Genomic DNA, 21,469 nt, shown 5'->3' with positions numbered 1-21,469 from the left:
CCGTGAATAACAGATATAATACCGTATGTAATTATGTACTTGCGTAAAAAAGTAGAAACAAAATATAATATTAACGCAAAAAATGTTAAACTTCATAGAACTGATGATTCTTCCAATACTGAACGGTTTAAATAAAATAAGTAAACAGTTTTACTTTTGTGGTTCTGCAATTTGCGTGTATCTTTACTACCATTTATCTTATAGTTTTAGCAATTTTACTTGTTTTATAAAGCGATGGGCATATACAATGTACAGTCGCAGTTATAGACCTTTCCGATCAAAGAGTCCGTTGAGAGAAATGCGACTCATTACTCATAAATATCTGATTGCGTGGTACTGTGGAACATATTCCATTGTTTTTTTCGTTGTATTACCCCAGTAAGCAAGAAACGTCAAGAAACATTTCAACTACATTGCATTAATGTTAAAACGTTGCTGTAATGTAGTTAAAATGTTTCTTGATGTTTCTTGCTTACTGGGACTATTTTCTTTTTGAAAATCTTTTCAAAGGAATACGCAACTATCATTTTAAAGGAATAAACTCTGCGATTAGGCGTGAATATTGGACGAGATATCTGATTGTTTCGAACTTCTTCGGTTTTCCAATATAATATGTCTTTCTTTGACAATCGCTACTATTATCTCAACAAAAGGTTCCTGTCCGTAATCGGCCAATGGCCATTTCAGTCGCGACTGATGGAGGGTAACATGATGTTCGCCGTTACATCTTTGTTTATTTTCAGTTTGACAGCCTTTGAGGTGTTTAAAGATACGTACAACAGGTATACAGGTTACGTTAGAATTGAGACTGACAATTCGTTTCTAATTTCCGGCAGTTTTGGGGCTTAGCAGCTGGGATAACGGATCTGAGCATCATTATGGAAAATACGTCACCGTTACTGGTGAATAGCTTCGTCATCATGAAGCTCATTAACTGCGTGTTTACTAATGAAAAAGTTCGTACCTTATGTTCTGCCGCATATGAGACTAATCGGATCGTTTTGTGATTGTATACCGAACGACTTCTTCGAGCTGCAGATGAAAGAGCTTCTGGAGGATATCGAAGAGACATGGAAGATGAAACACGCGGTTCCAGAGAAAGAAATATTACAGCATTACGCAGAGGAGAGCAGAACCTTCACGATACGATACGCGAGTAAGTTGCCTTTATTTTATAATTAGTTTGTTTTATTCCTAATGGATAAATACCGCAAATCTGTTAATATATGGAAATCTGTCGATACCCTTACGGAAAGAAACTACAGCCAGTAAATATTACACTTGTGTAGTTACTACAGGACCACCTGTAGTTATCACAGAAAGGAACACAATAATCTGTAGTTATTACACGCTGTAATTACTTAGTGCGTGAAATCCCTGTAATATGGAATACACGTCTAATCATGAAGGGTGAAATCCACTACACGTGTAATCCACTATATATGTAATATACTACACGTGTGGTAAGTGACTTGTGTAGTAGACTACACGTGTAATCCATTATATGTGTAATATACTACACGTGTGGTAAGTGACTTGTGTAGTAGACTATACATGTAATCTACAAAATGTGTAATACACTACTACACATGTGTATTAAACGTAATGCTACCAGTAATCCATAAAATTTGAAATAGCGAGTCTTATCATATATGGAGGGGTAAAAACCACAGTGGTGTAAGTCAAATTTTTAAAAATATTTTCTCGTGTGCATAGATGCAATTTATATATTGTACAGATTGCATCTATGCACACGAGAAAATATTTTTAAAAATTTGAGTTACACCACTGTGGTTTTTACCCCTCCACCTCCATATATAGTATACTTTTACTTCAATGCAGCTGTATATATATAAATTATTTCTATAAATATTGTTTGAAATTTATTAGATTTAATGTATCACTTTTTAACCACATTTTATTATTTTTTAATTTCATATTTTATAAGTAATTTCATAATGAGCCGGCACTGGTTTCTGACATTCACCCGACTTTAAGAAATATTATATCATATATCTAATTTAAAATTTTATTATTCTTTTTAAACTGAATTTGTTTCTTAAGATGATTTTTGAAAAATTATATATTTGTGCTGGTTATGACATATGTAGACTATATATAACACTTACATCAAATTAAGAAGTAGTCTACCACGTAAGGCAGTTGGCTCACGATCCAGAGGTCCCGAGGTCCCGAGTTCGAATCCCACCAAGGTAAGTGTGTTTTTCAAATACAAGAAAATATTTATAATTATAGACTGCATCTTAAGAAACAAATTTAGTTATAAAAAAGTAATAAAACTAAGAAAAAAATAATTTTTTTTTATGCCGGGTGAATATCGGAAATCAGTGTCCTCTAGTATTAAGAGGACTGCAATCTTGTAGTCCTGTAATCCTGTAATATTTTCCTGTAATCCGAGCGTATAGTACGAAAATATTACAGTATATTACAATACTTCAGTCTGTAATTTTGTGTAATACTTTTATGTAGTTCCTGTAATATAATTTTCTGTAATCCGCTGTAGTTTCTTTCCGTAAGGGTATTACTTCTTATATCACCCCTTCTCCCGATCTGATTTTCTTGTTATTGATTATATTGTGTTTTAAGTTGCGCTGACTCTTACGGAAAGAAACTACAGCGGATTACAGAAAATTATATTACAGGAACTACATAAAAGTATTACACAAAATTACAGACTGAAGTATTGTAATATACTGTAATATTTTCGTACTATACGCTCGGATTACAGGAAAATATTACAGGATTACAGGACTACAAGATTGCAGTCCTCTTAATACTAGAGGACACTGATTTCCGATATTTACCCGGCATAAAAAAAAAATTATTTTTTTTTCTTAGTTTTATTACTTTTTTATAACTAAATTTGTTTCTTAAGATGCAGTCTATGATTATAAATATTTTCTTGTATTTGAAAAACACACTTACCTTGGTGGGATTCGAACTCGGGACCTCGGGACCTCTGGATCGTGAGCCAACTGCCTTACGTGGTAGACTACTTCTTAATTTGATGTAAGTGTTATATATAGTCTACATATGTCATAACCAGCACAAATATATAATTTTTCAAAAATCATCTTAAGAAACAAATTCAGTTTAAAAAGAGTAATAAAATTTTAAATTGGATATATGATATAATATTTCTTAAAGTCGGGTGAATGTCAGAAACCAGTGCCGGCTTATTATGAAATTACTTATAAAATATGAAATTAAAAAATAATAAAATGTGGTTAAAAAGTGATACATTAAATCTAATAAATTTCAAACAATATTTATAGAAATAATTTATATATATACAGCTGCATTAAAGTAAAAGTATACTATATATAGAGGTGGAGGGGTAAAAACCACAGTGGTGTAACTCAAATTTTTAAAAATATTTTCTCGTGTGCATAGATGCAATCTGTACAATATATAAATTGCATCTATGCACACGAGAAAATATTTTTAAAAATTTGACTTACACCACTGTGGTTTTTACCCCTCCATATATGATAAGACTCGCTATTTCAAATTTTATGGATTACTGGTAGCATTACGTTTAATACACATGTGTAGTAGTGTATTACACATTTTGTAGATTACATGTGTAGTCTACTACACAAGTCACTTACCACACGTGTAGTATATTACACATATAATGGATTACACGTGTAGTCTACTACACAAGTCACTTACCACACGTGTAGTATATTACATATATAGTGGATTACACATGTAGTGGATTTCACCCTTCATGATTAGACGTGTATTCCATATTACAGGGATTTCACGCACTAAGTAATTACAGCGTGTAATAACTACAGATTATTGTGTTCCTTTCTGTGATAACTACAGGTGGTCCTGTAGTAACTACACAAGTGTAATATTTACTGGCTGTAGTTTCTTTCCGTAAGGGGAAATTTTTCTTGGACTTTTAAATAAATAGCCTGCTCCTTTTCTGTTAACATATCGTAACTTTTGAAGCAACGTAAAGAAAAAAAAGTGACTTCCAGTTGCTCTTTACGTAACGTGGCTTTTCTACTCTACGACACCAGTGGTCATTAGCGGAATCTATAAGTTTTTACCGACGAACGAAACATACACGGCTAGGTTTCTATATCGCTTGGAACATGTTCTTGATATGGATAAGTATTTCAACCTGTTGATGCTTCACGGGTTTATCAGCGTATTTTACATAGTCTCCGTGGTGATAGCTGTCGACTGCACGTTCACACTTTGCACTCAGCATATCTGTGCATTGTTCGAATGTATACGGTGAGTTGTCCTCGCGAGAAAACCTGTATCAAGAAAATCTTCTTTTAAGATCAGCAGTATTATAATTTTGTTAAATAGATATAACATAGAGCGCATACGGGGCTCGAATTTCGTATTGCCCGAGCCAAATATTGAGGACGATGAAGCGTATCATGACATAATTGGCTGTATCAAATCCTACAAACATGCGTTAAAGTTAGTATCAATGCTGCATTTTAATGTCTTGCACAATATAGCACTATTTACACATATTTCTAAAATACTTAACTTCTAGGTAACGTTTATATCAATTTAAATAAATTTTATGTGAAATTTTATATTAGATTTAACCAAGTACTGATTATATTAGATTTATTTCAATAGATTAAAGTATTTATTTCATTATTTTACACATAGACTTTCCGATGTGCTCTCGTCTAACTACGCAACATCATTTCTTTTTCTTCTGGGAAATGTTGTTATATGTTTAAGCTTCGGCGCGGCTGAGGTAAACATCCGAATTAAATATAGAAGCTTTAAAAAAATAACTGTTTTTTTCATATGAAAGGTGCTAAATAAAGTTGTGTATTTAAGTTGATAATGGTAAACAATCAACTGGACGAAATTATCAGAATTCTCTCTGCTAATTTAGCGCAAGTGCTACACATATATTGCCTGAGTTTGATTTCTCAAAGATTGATCGATCACAGCAGCGGACTTCAGGACGTAATGTACGCATTACGACCATGTGTTAGTCAGTAATATTTAAACAATCTATGCGCTAAAGGATATATTAAACTGAAAAAGAGATGTGTGTGTGTGTGTGTGTGTGTGTGTGTGTATGTATGTGTGTGTGTATAAAATATAAAATCAGAAAAGATATATTTTATAATTCAGCTCCCTTATTCTTATTAAATAATTTAAAAGTCAATGTCGTTATTTTGTTGGCAAACAAAAATTGTATAAAATATTAATACATTTACAGTTACAGCTGCGACTGGTATAATATTTCATTAAGATCGAGACGTCTCTTGAAATTTACATTACTGCGTACTACTAAGCCGTGCCAAATAAAAGCTGGTAAGGTGTTCGTAATGTCGATGGTGAATTTCAGCTCGGTATGTGCAAAACGCAATATTTCTTTGATTATTTAAAATCAAAAACATTATTGTGATATTATTTTTAGATCTTGCAAGTATCCTTATCGTATTTTACGATGCTTACGTCACTACAGTAAGAACCGTAACAAAGTTTATAATGGAATTATAACTTTTGGGAATATGTCAACATCATTATTAATCTTGTTTTATACTATATCAAACAATATACATATAGATAATACATATATAAATTTATACATTTTTTAATGCACCAATCAAAATATATTCTTTAAGAAGCTATTCAATTTTGTGTTTATGTCGATTATTTCTTTTACACGAAATATGATCGTAATGTAATAATTGTAATAAATAATAAATACAGATGTAAATCATCATTTTGTTGTCACGGTTATTAATTGGACAAATATAATCATTAAATAAATAACTTAAAACAAATGTGCAAGTTATGTGAGTGCACATAATTATTTCAAGCTTATTTAATAAATTGTATACTATAATAATATGTATCTTTCCCTCTCTTAAAAAAAATTGGATAAAAATTAATGAAAATAAAACAGAATAGATATATATATATATATATATATATATATGTATATTGCAACCCTAAACTTGTAACTCTAATTGTAGTTTAAATAATATTTCTTTTCGTCGTTTAAAAGCTGATAAAAATCAACATAAATAATAATTTAGGTATATATTAGTATCATGTATCTTTTATGTATAGGTAATAAATCAATTATAACTGAAATGCATCTAATCTAATTTAGTCTAGAACTACTTTTTATTTTTCTAGGATTATTTGCAAAAATATTGTTTAAAGGAATTAATCAATCAATTACTCAGTTATAATAATTAGTTATATTGTCTACATGAAAAAGGTTTGAATAAACATAATGTAATTAAGGATGTTCTCCGGTCCTTATACTAGAGAAAATCGATTTTCTTTAGATTTTCTTGAAACTGTGAATATACGTTAATTTAGGTGTGCTTTATGCGTGGTATAAATTTCAGTACCTCTTCCGGTATAAAAAATCAAGATACTGAGCCTCAAAGTTTCAATTTTTACCAAAAAAATTTTTTAGTTTAATTTTTTTTAATTTTGGCATTTTTTCCTTATAGAACTCGACGAGAGGAGCAACTTTGGTCCTTTTGACCAACCTCGTATCTCTTACTGTTTGGCCTGGAAAACCTTTTCATTAGTAAAAGTTGAAACTTTGAGGCTCAGTATCTTTATTTTTTATACCGGAAGAGGTACTGAAATTTATACCACGCATAAAGCACACCTAAATTAACGTATATTCACAGTTTCAAGAAAATCTAAAGAAAATCGACTTTCTCTAGTATAAGGACCAGAGAACGTCCTTAAACAATATGCAAACAATCCATGTAGATGTAGTCTTGAAGTTTACCACATAACCCTATTATTTACCCTGTTATTTACTATAGTTTTTATTCTTTCTTCACTCTATGTGTTCAGAAGATTGTGTATCACCAGTATATGAGATCATTCATGCTGATGAACAATCTTTTTTTAAATGAATAACAGACCTTTTACCAATTCCGAATATATGCAAGATAATAAAAGTTTATTTGAAGGTATTCAAAGTGTGATTACAATTTACGATTTAAATAACATTGTACTATAAGTATCTTAAAAAATATATTTCTTTTTGGAATTATAAACAATTCAACATTTTTCTAAAAATAAAAAACAGTGATCTAAATATATAAATATATTCTAGCAAAAATAGATGGCGATCTATTTTTTAAATAGCATTATTTAAAGTTACACCTTTGATTTTCCAATAATAATTTAGACCACTATAAATGAGTCAATAATAAAAAAAATAATTTTAAATAATAAAGCAACTTACTAATTGCAATAATTTTAAAATGGATTAAAATTAACTTGTAAGTATTATGATAATTTACTCGTTTTCGTGACAGAAGCAAAAACAAAAACGAAGAGAGCATAAGATTTAGGAAAAAAAACCACATTACCATGTATTTTGTACAAATATCGTCTGTAGTGATAGGGCTACATACATTTAGATAATTAATATTATAAGTATAACAATGTCAGAAAGAGGAGAGGGAATAGAATGGATACTGAAAGTCAAAAGAGTAAGAAGCGAAAAGGAATGGCAGAGAAGACAAAAGGAAGACAAGCAAAAAAAAGAATAATGCGAGAAACGAGAGGAAAAGTATACTGAAACGGGAAGAAGGTTGTGTTTTGTCTCCGTTCTCTGTAAATATTGAGAATAACTATAAGAATTAAGAATAAGGAAGCTTAAGGTAGTCCTTTCACCTACGCACTTAGTCAAGTAACAGTCCGTCATGAGGTAATTGAAAACAAACATTGCAACATCCCAATAATTATAATAATATAAAATATGATTTTACACGCACGATTTAATCGTATTTAATTATTTACTAATTAAAAAAATATCACAATAGTAGTGCGGTTGGACTCGATTTAGGTTAGGTCAGACATGACAGTACGGGCTGCGTTCGGAAGCGTCACTCGGGTGCGCATCCCTTCTCCTTCTAACTTGCTGAGATAGAAGGAGAGGGGAGTGTGCTCGTGTGCGTTCGGGTGACGTTTCCGAACGCAGCCACGAGTAAAGCAATATGCGATTGGATCCACTACTTATTTAACCTTATATATCAGAGCAAAACTTGTGCTAAGCCCTTATTTTCAAGGTACGTACGAAATCCGGAAACTTCAGGGAATATTTTAAGACATTAATAATGTATTCATCTAATCGCTAAGTACATGTATTATTCGTTGAAAACCTCGGCCGTGGCGATTTGCATCATTCTATCTTTCTCGTTCATTAGATCCCAGATAGCAAAATGTGTTCGTTCTGAGTACATATTGTACTCACGTTTATTAAAAACATGATGGCAAGAATAGACACAGATGCGGGCTCATATGTTGCTCAGAATGCAGACATGTTATGAAATTTATAAAAGTTTACAAAATAGTGACATAATGAACACATAAATGTTCAATGAAATACTGCATATTGTGTGCATATAAAGCTCAAGAAATGACAACAATTTTAAATATTTCATACTTAATAAAATTATTTAAAAACATGTAAATAAATAAGTAAGACGTATCCAACAATTTATCAAAAATTGCTTCGCAGACCTCTGCACTATGTGATACCAGAGGTATCACTTAAGCTGATCTGCAGCAAAGAACATTGTAATTAGGCTTCTCACAAGCTCGCCTCTTATACTAGCGCGTGATGGTTTTTGATTACGAGAAAGTGACGCGTGGTATAGCCGCGTCGCGGCAGCGTGTGGTACTAGCGCTCGCGGTAATTGTTGTAAAATTATTTCCACCAGAGTCAGCATGTGATTATCATGAGTTGGCTAAGTAACGTCAATATCTGAGCTCATATATTTCCTCATATACATGTTAACTTGTACTCATGATGTGTATCATCACAATATGATCACAAGACATACATCACATTTCGATCAATATCAGAAGATCATGACGTGATGAAATCTGATCATCAGGCATTGCTATCTGGGATGTAAACAAGGATAGAATGACAATAGCACGCTCCGCGAACGCACATTTAGAATGACTTATTTCTTGTAAAGTTGTGCTAACCTCACTTGATTTTTCGTACACATGCCCCTTATTACTGTATATTTAATATATATCAAATTTAGGTACCTATCTAATACTTATTCTCATGAAAGGACTACCTTAAACGTGCAGAACGTATCCCGAGAGGGAATTATTATCATTAAATTTAAAAAAATAATAATAATATTATAAATAAAAATACTAACTTAGAAAAGAATAAGATAGTCTCACCATGAATGAGAAAACTCGCATACTTCGAAATATTCTTATCTTGTAATTTTAGAGACTACAGATGTGGATTTATAAGGCGAAGACTATGTCCATCGCAGTAATATCTTAAGGCTCGTCTACAATGGCCGTAGCAGTAAGGTTGTAAGGTTGTAAGCAGTTGTAAGGCATGATCGTAAGGATATACTTCCGGTGAAGTAGGTCGTAAGTGAGGTTGTAAGTAAGAGAGTTTATTTCAGACTCGTCTACAATGGCCGTAGCAGTAGAGCTGTAAGACCATAAAGGCTCGTCTACAATGGCCGTAGCAGTAAGGTTGTAAGGTTGTAAGCAGTTGTAAGGCATGATCGTAAGGATATACTTCCGGTGAAGTAGGTCGTAAGTGAGGTTGTAAGTAAGAGAGTTTATTTCAGACTCGTCTACAATGGCCGTAGCAGTAGAGCTGTAAGACCATAAAAGGCAGCTGTAAGAATCTATTAAATATAAAGTAGGTTGTAAGCATCTAACTAAGGTCGTATGGCGAAATGAAAATTTTTCATTTCTTGCGTTCTACGTTCTACGTCGGACCAATCAACAAAGCAGTATACTAGTTGAAAACGTCCCATTCGCTCTCGTTGCGGTTTTTCTCAGCCAATTAAATTTATTGGCGGGAAATATTCAACGCGGCCAGCGATATGTGTGCTCAACGCCACGTCTGGGACCGAGAGCAACTTGAGAGCCGGGCGGTGGGGGGGAAACGCGTACGAACACGTATGAAGAGAAAGCACATATTCAGTGGTTCGGAGCTCACACGTATGTATGTACGTGTATGGTTTCTCTTTGTGCGCTTATTCCCGCCGCCCGGCTCTCGAGTAGCTCTCGATCCCCGATCTGGCGATATTGTGTGTGTGTTGCTGCGAATACAAAAAGTTGTTATTCCTCTTGAAACTTCAAATCTTCCTAAATTTATAATGTCGGGAGAAGAGTTTGACGATGAGTTTGAAGATGAGCTAGAGCTAGACGATAAAGAGCTCATTATGTGTGTCAAAGCCAACCCTTTTCTATATAATAAGTCAGAAAAAATGTATAGCAATACTGACTTGAAAAATCTGGCTTGGGATTCTATTGGCAACAGTTTGACCAAGAAAAAAACAGGTAAGTATTTGAATAAAAATATTTGCAAAATGACTTAATCAATTATTCATAATAAATGAGATTATGTATGCATAGGTGCTGAGGCTGAGCACAAATTTTTCCAATTGCGGCAGCGATTTGGGAGAGAGAGAAGGAAAGTAATTCAATCGGAACCTCGATCAGGTGCTGGAGCTAGCCAACCAACATACACACCTCAATGGAATCTTTATAATGAATTGATGTTTCTGACAGATGTAATAAAACATCGAAAGTGAGTAATTATTTTTTTTGTGTTAATTTACATTTTATAAAACTTTTTATTAGTCGGCCTGACTGGCAATAATTTAATAATTACAACAACGTTTCGACCTCTATTTTGGGTCCTTATCAAGTTAATGATAGATCAATGTGCGTTGAACATTATAACATTACGAGTCATAGTTTAATATTAACGGGGCGGTAAAACAGAATGTAAACTTCGTGAGGCATGACCGTCACGTGTAGCGCCCGTCGAACGAAACAGAATGTAAACTTCGTGACGGTCATGCCTCACGAAGTTTACATTCTGTTTTACCGCCCCGTTAATATTAAACTATGACTCGTAATGTTATAATGTTCGACGCACATTGATCTATCATTAACTTGATAAGGACCCAAAATAGAGGTCGAAACGTTGATGTAATTATTAAATTATTGCCAGTCAGGCCGACTAATAAAAAGTTTTATATTATTTTATCACTAGCGAAAGATTATTTTTGAATTTAATTTACATTGTTGCTTATTTCCACTAATCTTTTGTCACTTATTTAGAACTACCTCAAACTATAGGAAGAAACAGTCAACCTCAAAAACACAACAAACACAACAAGTTAACTTGCCTACAACACATATTATTCTGCCTGTAACTGCCTCCAAATCAAATTCATCTTCCATATCAAACTTGTGGAACGAAGATTTAAGTGCTGCTGCGCCTAGTAACTGTCGTTTTCTTTATTTTTAAATCTTAAATTTTAATGTAAGAGATTCTAGTTTAAAAATTCTGACTTGAATTTTGACTACATTTACACAGTGGCTAATAATCCGGTTTAATAATTACTGTATACTAACTGATCCAAAAATTTTCTTTTTTTTATTATAATGATTACTTAAATATAAGCCTATTTTATACTCTAAACATATGAATCAATCTCTTGATATATATACGTTATATATGTTATATCAAGAAATTGATTTAAATGTTTTGAGTATAAAATAGGCTCATATTTAAATGATCATTATGATAAAAAGAAGAAAAATTTTTTATTAGATAATATAGGGTAGTTATTAAACCGGATTATTAGCTGCTGTGAAAGTGTAGTCAATAGGTGCATCCAGGAGCACGAGTTGCTAAGTAGCGATAGGATGTGATTGGTTTTTACCTTTGGACCAATAATACTTAATTGCTACTTAGCAGCTCGGTAAATGATCGTGCTCCTGGATACACCCATTGAATTGACTGGTTAAAAAATTTTGGTGTTTTTTATATAAGCTGTGTTCCGATATTCACTGTCAGTACTGAAAATCTATAATTTACGTTACGTATAGATTTTCGGTACTGGCAGTAAATATCGGAACACAGCCATAATCTTATTTGGTATTTTTAGGTATCTCAGATGATGCTGGTGAATGTTCGAGTAAGTCTGAGCCCTTACTACCTCTGCAATCTTCTCAGCAATCATCTCTTTCAAATTCCTCATTTGCGTCTGACAATAATGAAATGTCTCCTGTAGAACAAATCCAAAAAAGTCTGATTAGCTATGAAAAGCGTGTTCCACAGTCTGATTTGTGTGCCAAACGGAAAAAACGAGATCTCGATAATTGGAATAAGTCAATCTGTGAAAAATCCAAATCCTTAAATGTTTTGGCACAAAAAGTTGGAGATGCAATCTCCGGACGTCAGAAGGCTCCACCTTCCTGTATACCTCATGTTACAGAATCTTCACTCCGTCCTGATGTGAAAGCTATGCTAACTTCTGTTGCTTTTGCTTTACAAAAAATTCCTGAATCGAAACAATTGGATTTCCTTATTGCCATTATGCAATTAGTAAAACAATATACTGAAGGTGATGTAAAAACGTAATGAGAGTAATGAGTTGAAACTATATACGTCTATGGTTAAAATAAAGAGTCTTATTCTACAGGAGATATTTTTATTAAAAGTCAGAAATTATTACTACTAACAAGGGAACGGTCGGAAGTGTCCCTACCCGATTTGGATGCGCTTTGGATATGTTGTTGAGCATAAAAAAAAACAGACTCGTATTTTTTTTTGCGGCGTATCTCGACGTTTAGGGGTTGAAAAAACCCCTAAAAAATAACGACCGATTTGGATGCGCTTTGGATATGTTGTCGAGCATCAAAAAACATTAGACACGGGTTTTTTTTTTGCTGCTTATCTCGACGTTTAGGGGTTGAAACAACCCCTAAAAAATAACGACCGATTTGGATGCGCTTTGGATATGTTGTCGAGCATCAAAAAACATTAGACACGGGTTTTTTTTTGCTGGTTATCTCGACGTTTAGGGGTTGAAACAACCCCTAAAAAATAACGGATTTTATAGTTTTTAGCGAATATCTTCGAAAATATAAGGCGTATGAAAAAAAGTTTGGTACAACAGGTTTATGGCTTTTTGTGCTCTTTACAATGGCGTAATCAGATTTTTCAAATTTGTCACATTTTTTAATTTAACCCCACTCCTACCTATTATTTTTGCCAAATATAACAATTTTTCCAACGCAAATTTAAGAGCGTCAAATGCCAAATACATCCATGTGTATTTTTATTATGATACCATTATTAGATTTTTGGCAAGACAAGATGATATGTGGTATAGGCGTCGCCCTGTAGGTAGGAGTTGCGTTATTTCTGTTCAGTTGCGCCGTACGCTTAAAAATTTCCATTTCAACTCCGGGATGACCGAAAGCGCTGATGCAAAGGCCAGCGCAAGGCACTGACAGCAAGAGGTTAACGCTATTTCGAGAGTCCTAGACTAGCAACGGAATGTCGACTCCGACATTATAAATACCGCCGAATTGTAAGATCACATTAATAAATAATTATACCGTTGTGCGCTCACAACAATTTACTTCGACGCGTATTTATAACACTGTTTTGCGCACGCGCCATTTGAACTTCGGATGACGTGATATCTTTTCCTCTGCTTGGACTTTCATCGCATATTATGTCGTAGTATATAGTAATGGAAATTTTTAAGCGTACGGCGCAACTGAACAGAAATAACGCAACACCTACCTACAGCGCGACGCCTATACCACATATCATCTCGTCTTGCCAAAAATCTAATAATGGTATCATAATAAAAATACACATGGATGTATTTGGCATTTGACGCTCTTAAATTTGCGTTGGAAAAATTGTTATATTTGGCAAAAATAATAGGTGGAAGTGGGGTTAAATTAAAAAATGTGACAAATTTGAAAAATCTGATTACGCCATTGTAAAGAGCACAAAAAGCCATAAACCTTTTGTACCAAACTTTTTTTCATACGCCTTATATTTTCGAAGATATTCGCTAAAAACTATAAAATCCGTTATTTTTTAGGGGTTGTTTCAACCCCTAAACGTCGAGATAACCAGCAAAAAAAAAAACCCGTGTCTAATGTTTTTTGATGCTCGACAACATATCCAAAGCGCATCCAAATCGGTCGTTATTTTTTAGGGGTTGTTTCAACCCCTAAACGTCGAGATAAGCAGCAAAAAAAAACCCGTGTCTAATGTTTTTTGATGCTCGACAACATATCCAAAGCGCATCCAAATCGGTCGTTATTTTTTAGGGGTTTTTTCAACCCCTAAACGTCGAGATACGCCGCAAAAAAAAAATACAAGTCTGTTTTTTTTTTATGCTCAACAACATATCCAAAGCGCATCCAAATCGGGTAGGGACACTTCCGACCGTTCCCTTGTAAGTCAAATTAATTGTTGCGCATTATCCAAAGTCTTATATTATATATCTAAGTATTATATATATGGAGGGGTAAAAGTCGTGGTGTAAGTCAAAGTTCTGTATTATTCCGGGCAAAGCCGTGTGTACATAAAAAATTCTTCATGATCATTTGATCTTATTTCGCGAAATAGGTTATTCAGGAAACCCTGTTGTCATTTCCTTCTATTGACAGGGCTCACCCACCAACGCCTGGTTTTCCTCTGATAATTTGCAACTTGAAGCATTATATTTTGATGCCACATTAACATAAAAAGAGTTACATCTTAACTTAATTCTTCTAAATCCATTTTTGAGTATTCAAATTTTTTAAAATATTGATTCGTGTGCATAGATGCAATTTATATATTGTATAGATTGCATTTATACACACGAGTCAATATTTAAAAAAATTTGAATTCTCAAAAATGGATTTAGAAGAATTAAGTTATGTAACTCTTTTTATGTTAATGTGGCATCAAAATATAATGCTTCAAGTTGCAATTTATCAGAGGAAAACCAGGCGTTGGTGGGTGAGACTTTAAAAAATTTGACTTACGCCACTATGGTTTTTACCCCTCCATATGTAACTATTAAGAATTAATAGAAGCGTTTTATTTGAAGTATTATAAAAGTCACTCTAAATTATAGAAAGTTTTATTTTAAGTATTATAGTTACTCTAAATTATGGAAAACGTTTTATTTTAATACATATTCTTTTACTTTATATTCCTTCTACTTAATAATTATGAAATATTTTTATTGATAGACGTATAAGCCAGGATATTACAATTTTTCTTTTCTAAACTTTAATACTAGTTTTTTATGTACTTTAGTACAATTGTGATCAACTTTTACTAAAGTTTAAACTATATGTTGAAACAATTTATGTAGTAAATATATGTAAAATATATATTCTTAATAATAAATTAAAAAATCTGTTTCAAATAAAAATATTTCATTTTTGCCTATTTCCTATATATGTATAGAAATTTATACATCGAATGAAATTGTTTTTACAATTTCAATTGTATTTACACCTTTTTTTAGAGAATGGTATGACAAATACAAGGAAATAGGAATAAAGTTTTTTCATCAGGTATCACGTAAGTAACAATAAAAGTTAATCGATATGTTGAACATTTACCTGAGAGCTATAAATACACATTAAATGCAACATTGTTTTCATACCTAATTGACGAAAGTATTTCAATCGAAAACTATCCGAAATATGACGAAGTCAGGAATTTATTATATTAATATTTAACGTTCACATTCAATATTTTACTGGAATCATGATACTCGACTGTACCTTCTTCGAAATCCTTTATCTTTTGTCGTAATTATTTGAAATTATATCACGTTTAATCAAAGAGTACATTAGTTTACTAGAGTATCAAACAGCTAGTAAGTCTTTTAAGGGGTTATACCTAGTCAGGAGGCCGAAAAAAAGCGAATTTTTGAAAATTTTTTTTGAAAAATCATAAGCATAGGGTTGTGTGGGGTGATGTGCAACACGTTCACGCGTTGCTCGAAAAACATATCCAAAAATCAAATTCTTGAATATATCATGGCTGTATAATGTAGAGGAAGGAACATACTACAATTCTGCGCGATTAGATTTTCAAAATGTTAAATTTTTCCTAAAAATTTTTCGAGTTTTCAAAAACGTCTGTTTTAGCATTTTCCAATTTTCTTGGGGTGATGTGCAACACAGGTAAAATTAAGGTAAAAAATGCATGAATATCGACATCAATCGACTTAAATGTTAAATTTGGGCTTTTTAAATACAAATTAATCGAATAATGAAAGGAAAAATTCAAAAAACTTTATTTTTTATCATCTGAAAAATCGCAGTTGTCACAAGTAAAATAGTTGCGACCTTGCATGTCGACACATTTCAAATGATAAGGAATGTCGCAAGTGTTACAGTAAATTGAATTGTTAAAAAAAAAAATAAAAAAAAATAAAAAAAAAATAAAAATTTAAATTTAAATTTTTTTATTCGTAAAATAGCGATAAACTAGCGAAAAATGAGTGTTGCACATCACCCCACAAAAAGTGTTGCACATAACCCCAAACACGTTATTTTGCGCGGACTGGCGTGACACCAATACAACGTAAGAAAATCACAAAATCGCTTTGGATTATCGAAAGTACTTGAAAAACTAACAATATAAAAATATTTACCTATAAGATGACTAAAACCAATTCACGAAATCACTATAAATGTGAGAAGCGAAAATTACATTGAGCTCCAGAAATTTAACTCGCTTTTCGTACAGCAAAACAGGGTGCGTGCCATCTCGCGAGTTATTTATCTAAAACAAGGTACTATTGACACAAATAGATGGCAAATAGATGCGGTTTTGTCAAATGTCGACATGCAGACCAGGAATCGGAAACGTTGCACATCACCCCATGTTGCACATCACCCCACACAACCCTATATTTGTACAGAAGTTTTGTATTTGAAACAGTAACATTTAAAGAACATTCAGTAATTTTTTCGTGTAAAAATATTCATTTATAAGGAAGTTACAGCCGATGTCCGGGAAGCACTTTTTGAAAAGTACTTTTGCGGTGAGCACTGCCGTTCGGAACCAGGTTATCTAAAATGAAAAAACCAAATAAATTTCGTTAGTATATTAGTTTATCTAGTGGTTAATCGATGGAATTTCCGAAATATTAAGTTAAAACAAAATGGCGGATGTTTAAAGTTAGAGTCTTGATTTTTGCGAAAAAAACCGGACATTTTTCGTTCATCAAAACGAAAGTATACATAGGAAAAAAAAATCCTTCGATTAAACACTAGATTTTTATATCTAAAAAAAGCACAAAAAATTTCAGAAAGATTGATGCAGTAGTTTTTGAGATATCTTGCTCACCGACTTTGAAAACGTAGTTTCGAGAAAAACGCGTTTAAAGTTTCAAAAGCTGATTACACGTAATTAAAATATTTATTTTTTAACTTACACAGAGTCATCTATTCCAGGCCCATACAGAAAGTCTTCAGCTGTAGCTGCTGCCTCTAAAACGTCAATCTGCTTTTGCCTACGAAGCATTCTTCTCTCCCGGGTGTTCTCTTGCGCTCTTTTGTTGGAGATGTTTATGCGTTCCGCATCTTCTTTCTCCGCAAATTCATGGGCGTTTCGGCCGATACTCACTCCTATAGAGTACATCATCGATAGTAGTGCACTTGTACCTTCATTAAATACGCAGGCAGCCATGTCCCATGTCCCATCGCCCGAAATAGTCAATTCAGATGTTTCTTGAACGTTTTTTTCTTTACAAGTCTCAGCTATTTCTTCTTTAACGGCACTCCTAAAAAGCTTTTCCAAAATCGTTTTGACACAACCGTGCATGTGCTTAACAATCATATCGTACGTACTCTGTTGAAGAAACGCTGGCATATCCATTAATCCACAAAATTTTTGACAACCTTTTAGTCCTAGCACCCTCATCACAAATATAAACCGTCTGTTTATTTCATATAAATGTGCAATGAAGGGGCTCGAAGGAATAAACTGAGGCGCGCACTTGTCGCAGAGCAATGCAATTTTGAAACCACCCTGGTAAAAATTACCGTTAGAAAAGGATAGAACGTGCATTCTATCCGTTTCTGACTGTTTTACTATGCGTTTCTTTCCCTGCAATTACGGATAGAAGCAGATGAAAAGTGTTGCAGATTCTATAAGACTGTGTACGCAAATACGGTGAGGAAGGCTAACTGCATCTAACTGATTCCTAACGGAACGGAACTTCTATCTGAACCTATGCGCAGACGAATTATGAATCCTATTTGTTTTTATACGTAGCCAATTTTGAATGTCTATCCGCATCTGATTGCAAAACCAGGCAGGATATCTATCTGCATTTGCATGCAATTATGATTTGCCCGCTCTATCCGTTTCTAACTGCAAATGCATTTTATTCATTTCTTATTACTGCAAATACATGTATGTACATTGTGGGAGGTTTGTAGTTATCAGGTAGATTCTACCTTTAAACGCCAGGAGAAGGGATTCCTTTAGTTACGACACTGTAATTTTTCTGGTTGTCGCCTGACAGAACGCCTGCTTATATATTATGGCTGGTTGTATTTTAAATGTGAGAAACGCTTTCCATCATGCGCCGCCTAGCGGCGTCGTCGCGAAGATGCAGATGGATGCGGTATCCGCAATTACGGATAGATACCGTCAGCATCTGATGCGTACAGACTGCGGATAGAAACAGACAGGATTCGTATCCGTAGTTGCAGATAAATTCCTGTAGGTCGACATTGCGTACAGATGCAGATGGATGCGATATCCGCAATTACGGATAGATACCGTCAGCATCTGATGCGTACAGAATGCGGACAAAAACAGACAGGATTCGCATCCGTAGTTGCAGACAAATTCCTATAAGTCGACATTGCGTACAGATGCAGATGGATGCGGTATCCGCAATTACGGATAGATACCGTCAGCATCTGATGCGTACAGAATGCGGACAGAAACAGACAGGATTCGTATTCGTAGCTGCAGACAAATTCTTGTAGGTCGACATTGCGTACAGATGCAGATGGATGCGGTATCCGCAATTACGGATAGATACCGTCAGCATCTGATGCGTACAGAATGCGGACAGAAACAGACAAGTTTTTCTATTGCAAAAGCTTATAGATGCTGTATGCCGATAGATTTCCATTAAATACAGTTATACGTCGTTACATTTTCTGTCTGTATTTGCAGATACAATAGTGCTGCTTACAGAAACGGATAGAGCTAGACAAGCTTGCAGTTACAGCGGATAGGATTCCGTTACATACCATCAGAAATTCTATCTGTTTCTAACTGTTTCTAACGGTAATTTTTACCAGGGCAAGGCCGCGTGCGTTCGCAGTTTGAAATTTTATGTTTCCATCACACTTTCTGCACTTTACAAACGTTGAAATTGCAGCGAAGACAGTTATAAAGTTTAAAACTCTATATTCAATGCTACTATCTTGCGGCACAATTATTTCGTCTTGCATTTTAATTTTTTTCGCAGATGCACTAAAACTGCTTTTGTTTGATTCCGCCGTCTTCGGATTGAAAACATTTTTCCTTTTTTTTGGCCTCGATTTTTGAAAGTTGTCGGACGTTCTTAATCCTCTCGAACCCTTTTTCGCATTCATTATTATTGGCAACTCGAAAATCTACAGAAACACGAACGCTCAACTGTACAGCTCGGCTTCAAATGCCACACTGCCAGCGTCTCGGAGTAGTCAGAGTTGGGTACGTTGGGGTCAAATACCGTTGAACTGGCCAGTACACAGCTACACAAGACCCTTTGTAATGTACTCATACAAACATACATTTGGTAACATACAATACACGACTCACAGGCAGGTAGAAAGCGAGAACGTTGTCCCTAACGCAGCTGCCGCTGTATATCTAACCTAACCCGCGCGAGCGTTCCGACGGGCGTCTACATAAAAGCCTATAACTTTGTGAATTTTTATCTGATCAACTTGAAACTTTCAGGGAATATTTATAAGATGATATACTTTCAGAAAATGTCTTTTCTAAAAAATCGATTTTTTTGACATTTATGACTGGGTATAACCCCTTAAAGTACTTCTTTTAAAGTACCATTTTACAATTACATAACAAATCATAAAACTGCGGCGCAAGTCTAACTCTCTAACTCTCAAGAACTTTTTTTTTTAGGTATAAAAAACACTCGATTGTGTGCTCATTAAAAATTTTGTAGCCTACATTACTATGACTTTTCTTATGATTCGTAAGAGCCTAATTTCTTTAATACACTAAGACCCTTCTCTTCGTATTCCTCCCGCGTTATCCACACGGAATCACGGTCTTTCGTTATTTCCGCTAATACAGCACCACCCATGAAAACCATGTCCTTACGCCGAGGTGAGTCTTCAATTTTTATTTTAAATTTCTATAAAAAAAATTGAGTACGTAGTACAGGCATCTGAAGTATACATGTATATTAGTACTATTAATTATGATACACTTACACTCAATTTAGTGATATCATTCTTTAATACTCTTTGAAGATAAAGTTGCTTCATTTCTCGTTCAAGCCTCGATGGAAGCCCCGGATACATTGTACTACCGCCGCTCAGAACGATGTGCTTGTATAGCTCGCTTCTGATATCGATATCAGCCGCTTGAATTGTGCTAAATACCAGCTCGGCTATTCCCTGCGCCTCGACATTAATCAAATGAGGCTTTAAGAGCGCTTTCGGTGCCGCAAATCTCTCACCGCCCACTTTGATCACACGCCCGTCAGGAAGCTAAAATATTCACAACGATTTGTATATCTTAGTAAAAAGTACTTGAATATTAATAAAATTACAGTATACGCATAATAATAATATTTTACTTACGGTATAGGATTCTACTAATACAGTCGTTTCAAGAGCCAACTTCTCTTCCGTTTCTATTTTGTAACCGATGTAACATAGTTTCTCCTTCAACATTCGTACCGTCTCAAAATCGGCCGAGTGATTGAACGCGTAGCCGCGCAGCAACAGCAATTTAATTAGATACATCGTAATATCGCGTCCGGTCAAATGCTATATCCAACCGTCTGGTCAAATGTGGCAGAGCGTACTCCTCGAACACGGGGTAAATGTGCGTGACACCATCGCCGGAATCCACAACGACGCCGCTGATCAATCCCTGAGCGTATAATGTCAGTACTGCCTGAATCGCGATGTACGTCCCAGCGAAACCGTACTTCTCAAACATCACCTGAAATAACATCGTGCTCATTAAGGTTTTCAATTTGTATGAGTTAAGTTAAACTTTTACCGGATTGTGCAACGTTACCTCTATCATGCTTCCGGCTGCTCGACGAACACCTCTTCCTCGTCGTGGAAGCGCACCGGTTCTGGTTTCACGACCTCGACATCGACGTGTGGAGACAAATGACCGTTTCGGTGGCCGTACGGTTCCTCGATCAGGGAATAATGTTTGCTCTCGGTCGCTATGAATTGCGCGTTAGCGTCGACGGGATCCTGCCGGCGGTCCCGGAGGACGATCCTCTTGATCGTCTTCGGTTGGGTGACGACGTTCTCGGTTTCCTCGACGGCTTCGTCGTCGGTGCTGCTCGAGCAGATCCTCAGCGCCATATTGCAGCAAGCGCTCGCTGCTTACGTGCGCTTAGCT

The 21,469-nt window shown here is 34.5% G+C and overlaps 1 protein-coding gene and 2 pseudogenes across 1 annotated transcript; 2 read left to right on the top strand and 1 right to left on the bottom strand.

Moving 5' to 3' along the window:
• Window positions 1-492: 492 nt before the first annotated feature.
• Window positions 493-5,737, top strand: LOC139785425 (uncharacterized; annotated as a pseudogene).
• A 3,770-nt stretch (window positions 5,738-9,507) lies between these two features.
• Window positions 9,508-13,005, top strand: LOC139785422 (uncharacterized). The gene is made up of 4 exons (XM_071724585.1): window positions 9,508-10,344; window positions 10,420-10,594; window positions 11,134-11,297; window positions 11,967-13,005. Exons 1-4 carry the CDS (start codon window positions 9,885-9,887, stop codon window positions 12,440-12,442), a joined length of 1,275 nt encoding a protein of 424 aa, XP_071580686.1. The 5' UTR covers window positions 9,508-9,884; the 3' UTR covers window positions 12,443-13,005.
• Window positions 13,006-15,244: 2,239 nt separating this feature from the next.
• LOC139785418 (actin-related protein 2-like) lies at window positions 15,245-21,448 on the bottom strand (annotated as a pseudogene).
• Window positions 21,449-21,469: the final 21 nt, after the last annotated feature.

The sequence above is a fragment of the Temnothorax nylanderi genome, unplaced genomic scaffold (assembly GCF_030848795.1).
Source record: "Temnothorax nylanderi isolate EJ_2023f unplaced genomic scaffold, tnyl_v1.0 TNYL_tig0797_pilon, whole genome shotgun sequence".
NCBI classification, from domain to species: Eukaryota; Metazoa; Arthropoda; class Insecta; order Hymenoptera; family Formicidae; genus Temnothorax; species Temnothorax nylanderi.
This window is presented reverse-complemented; position numbering and strand designations above follow the sequence as displayed.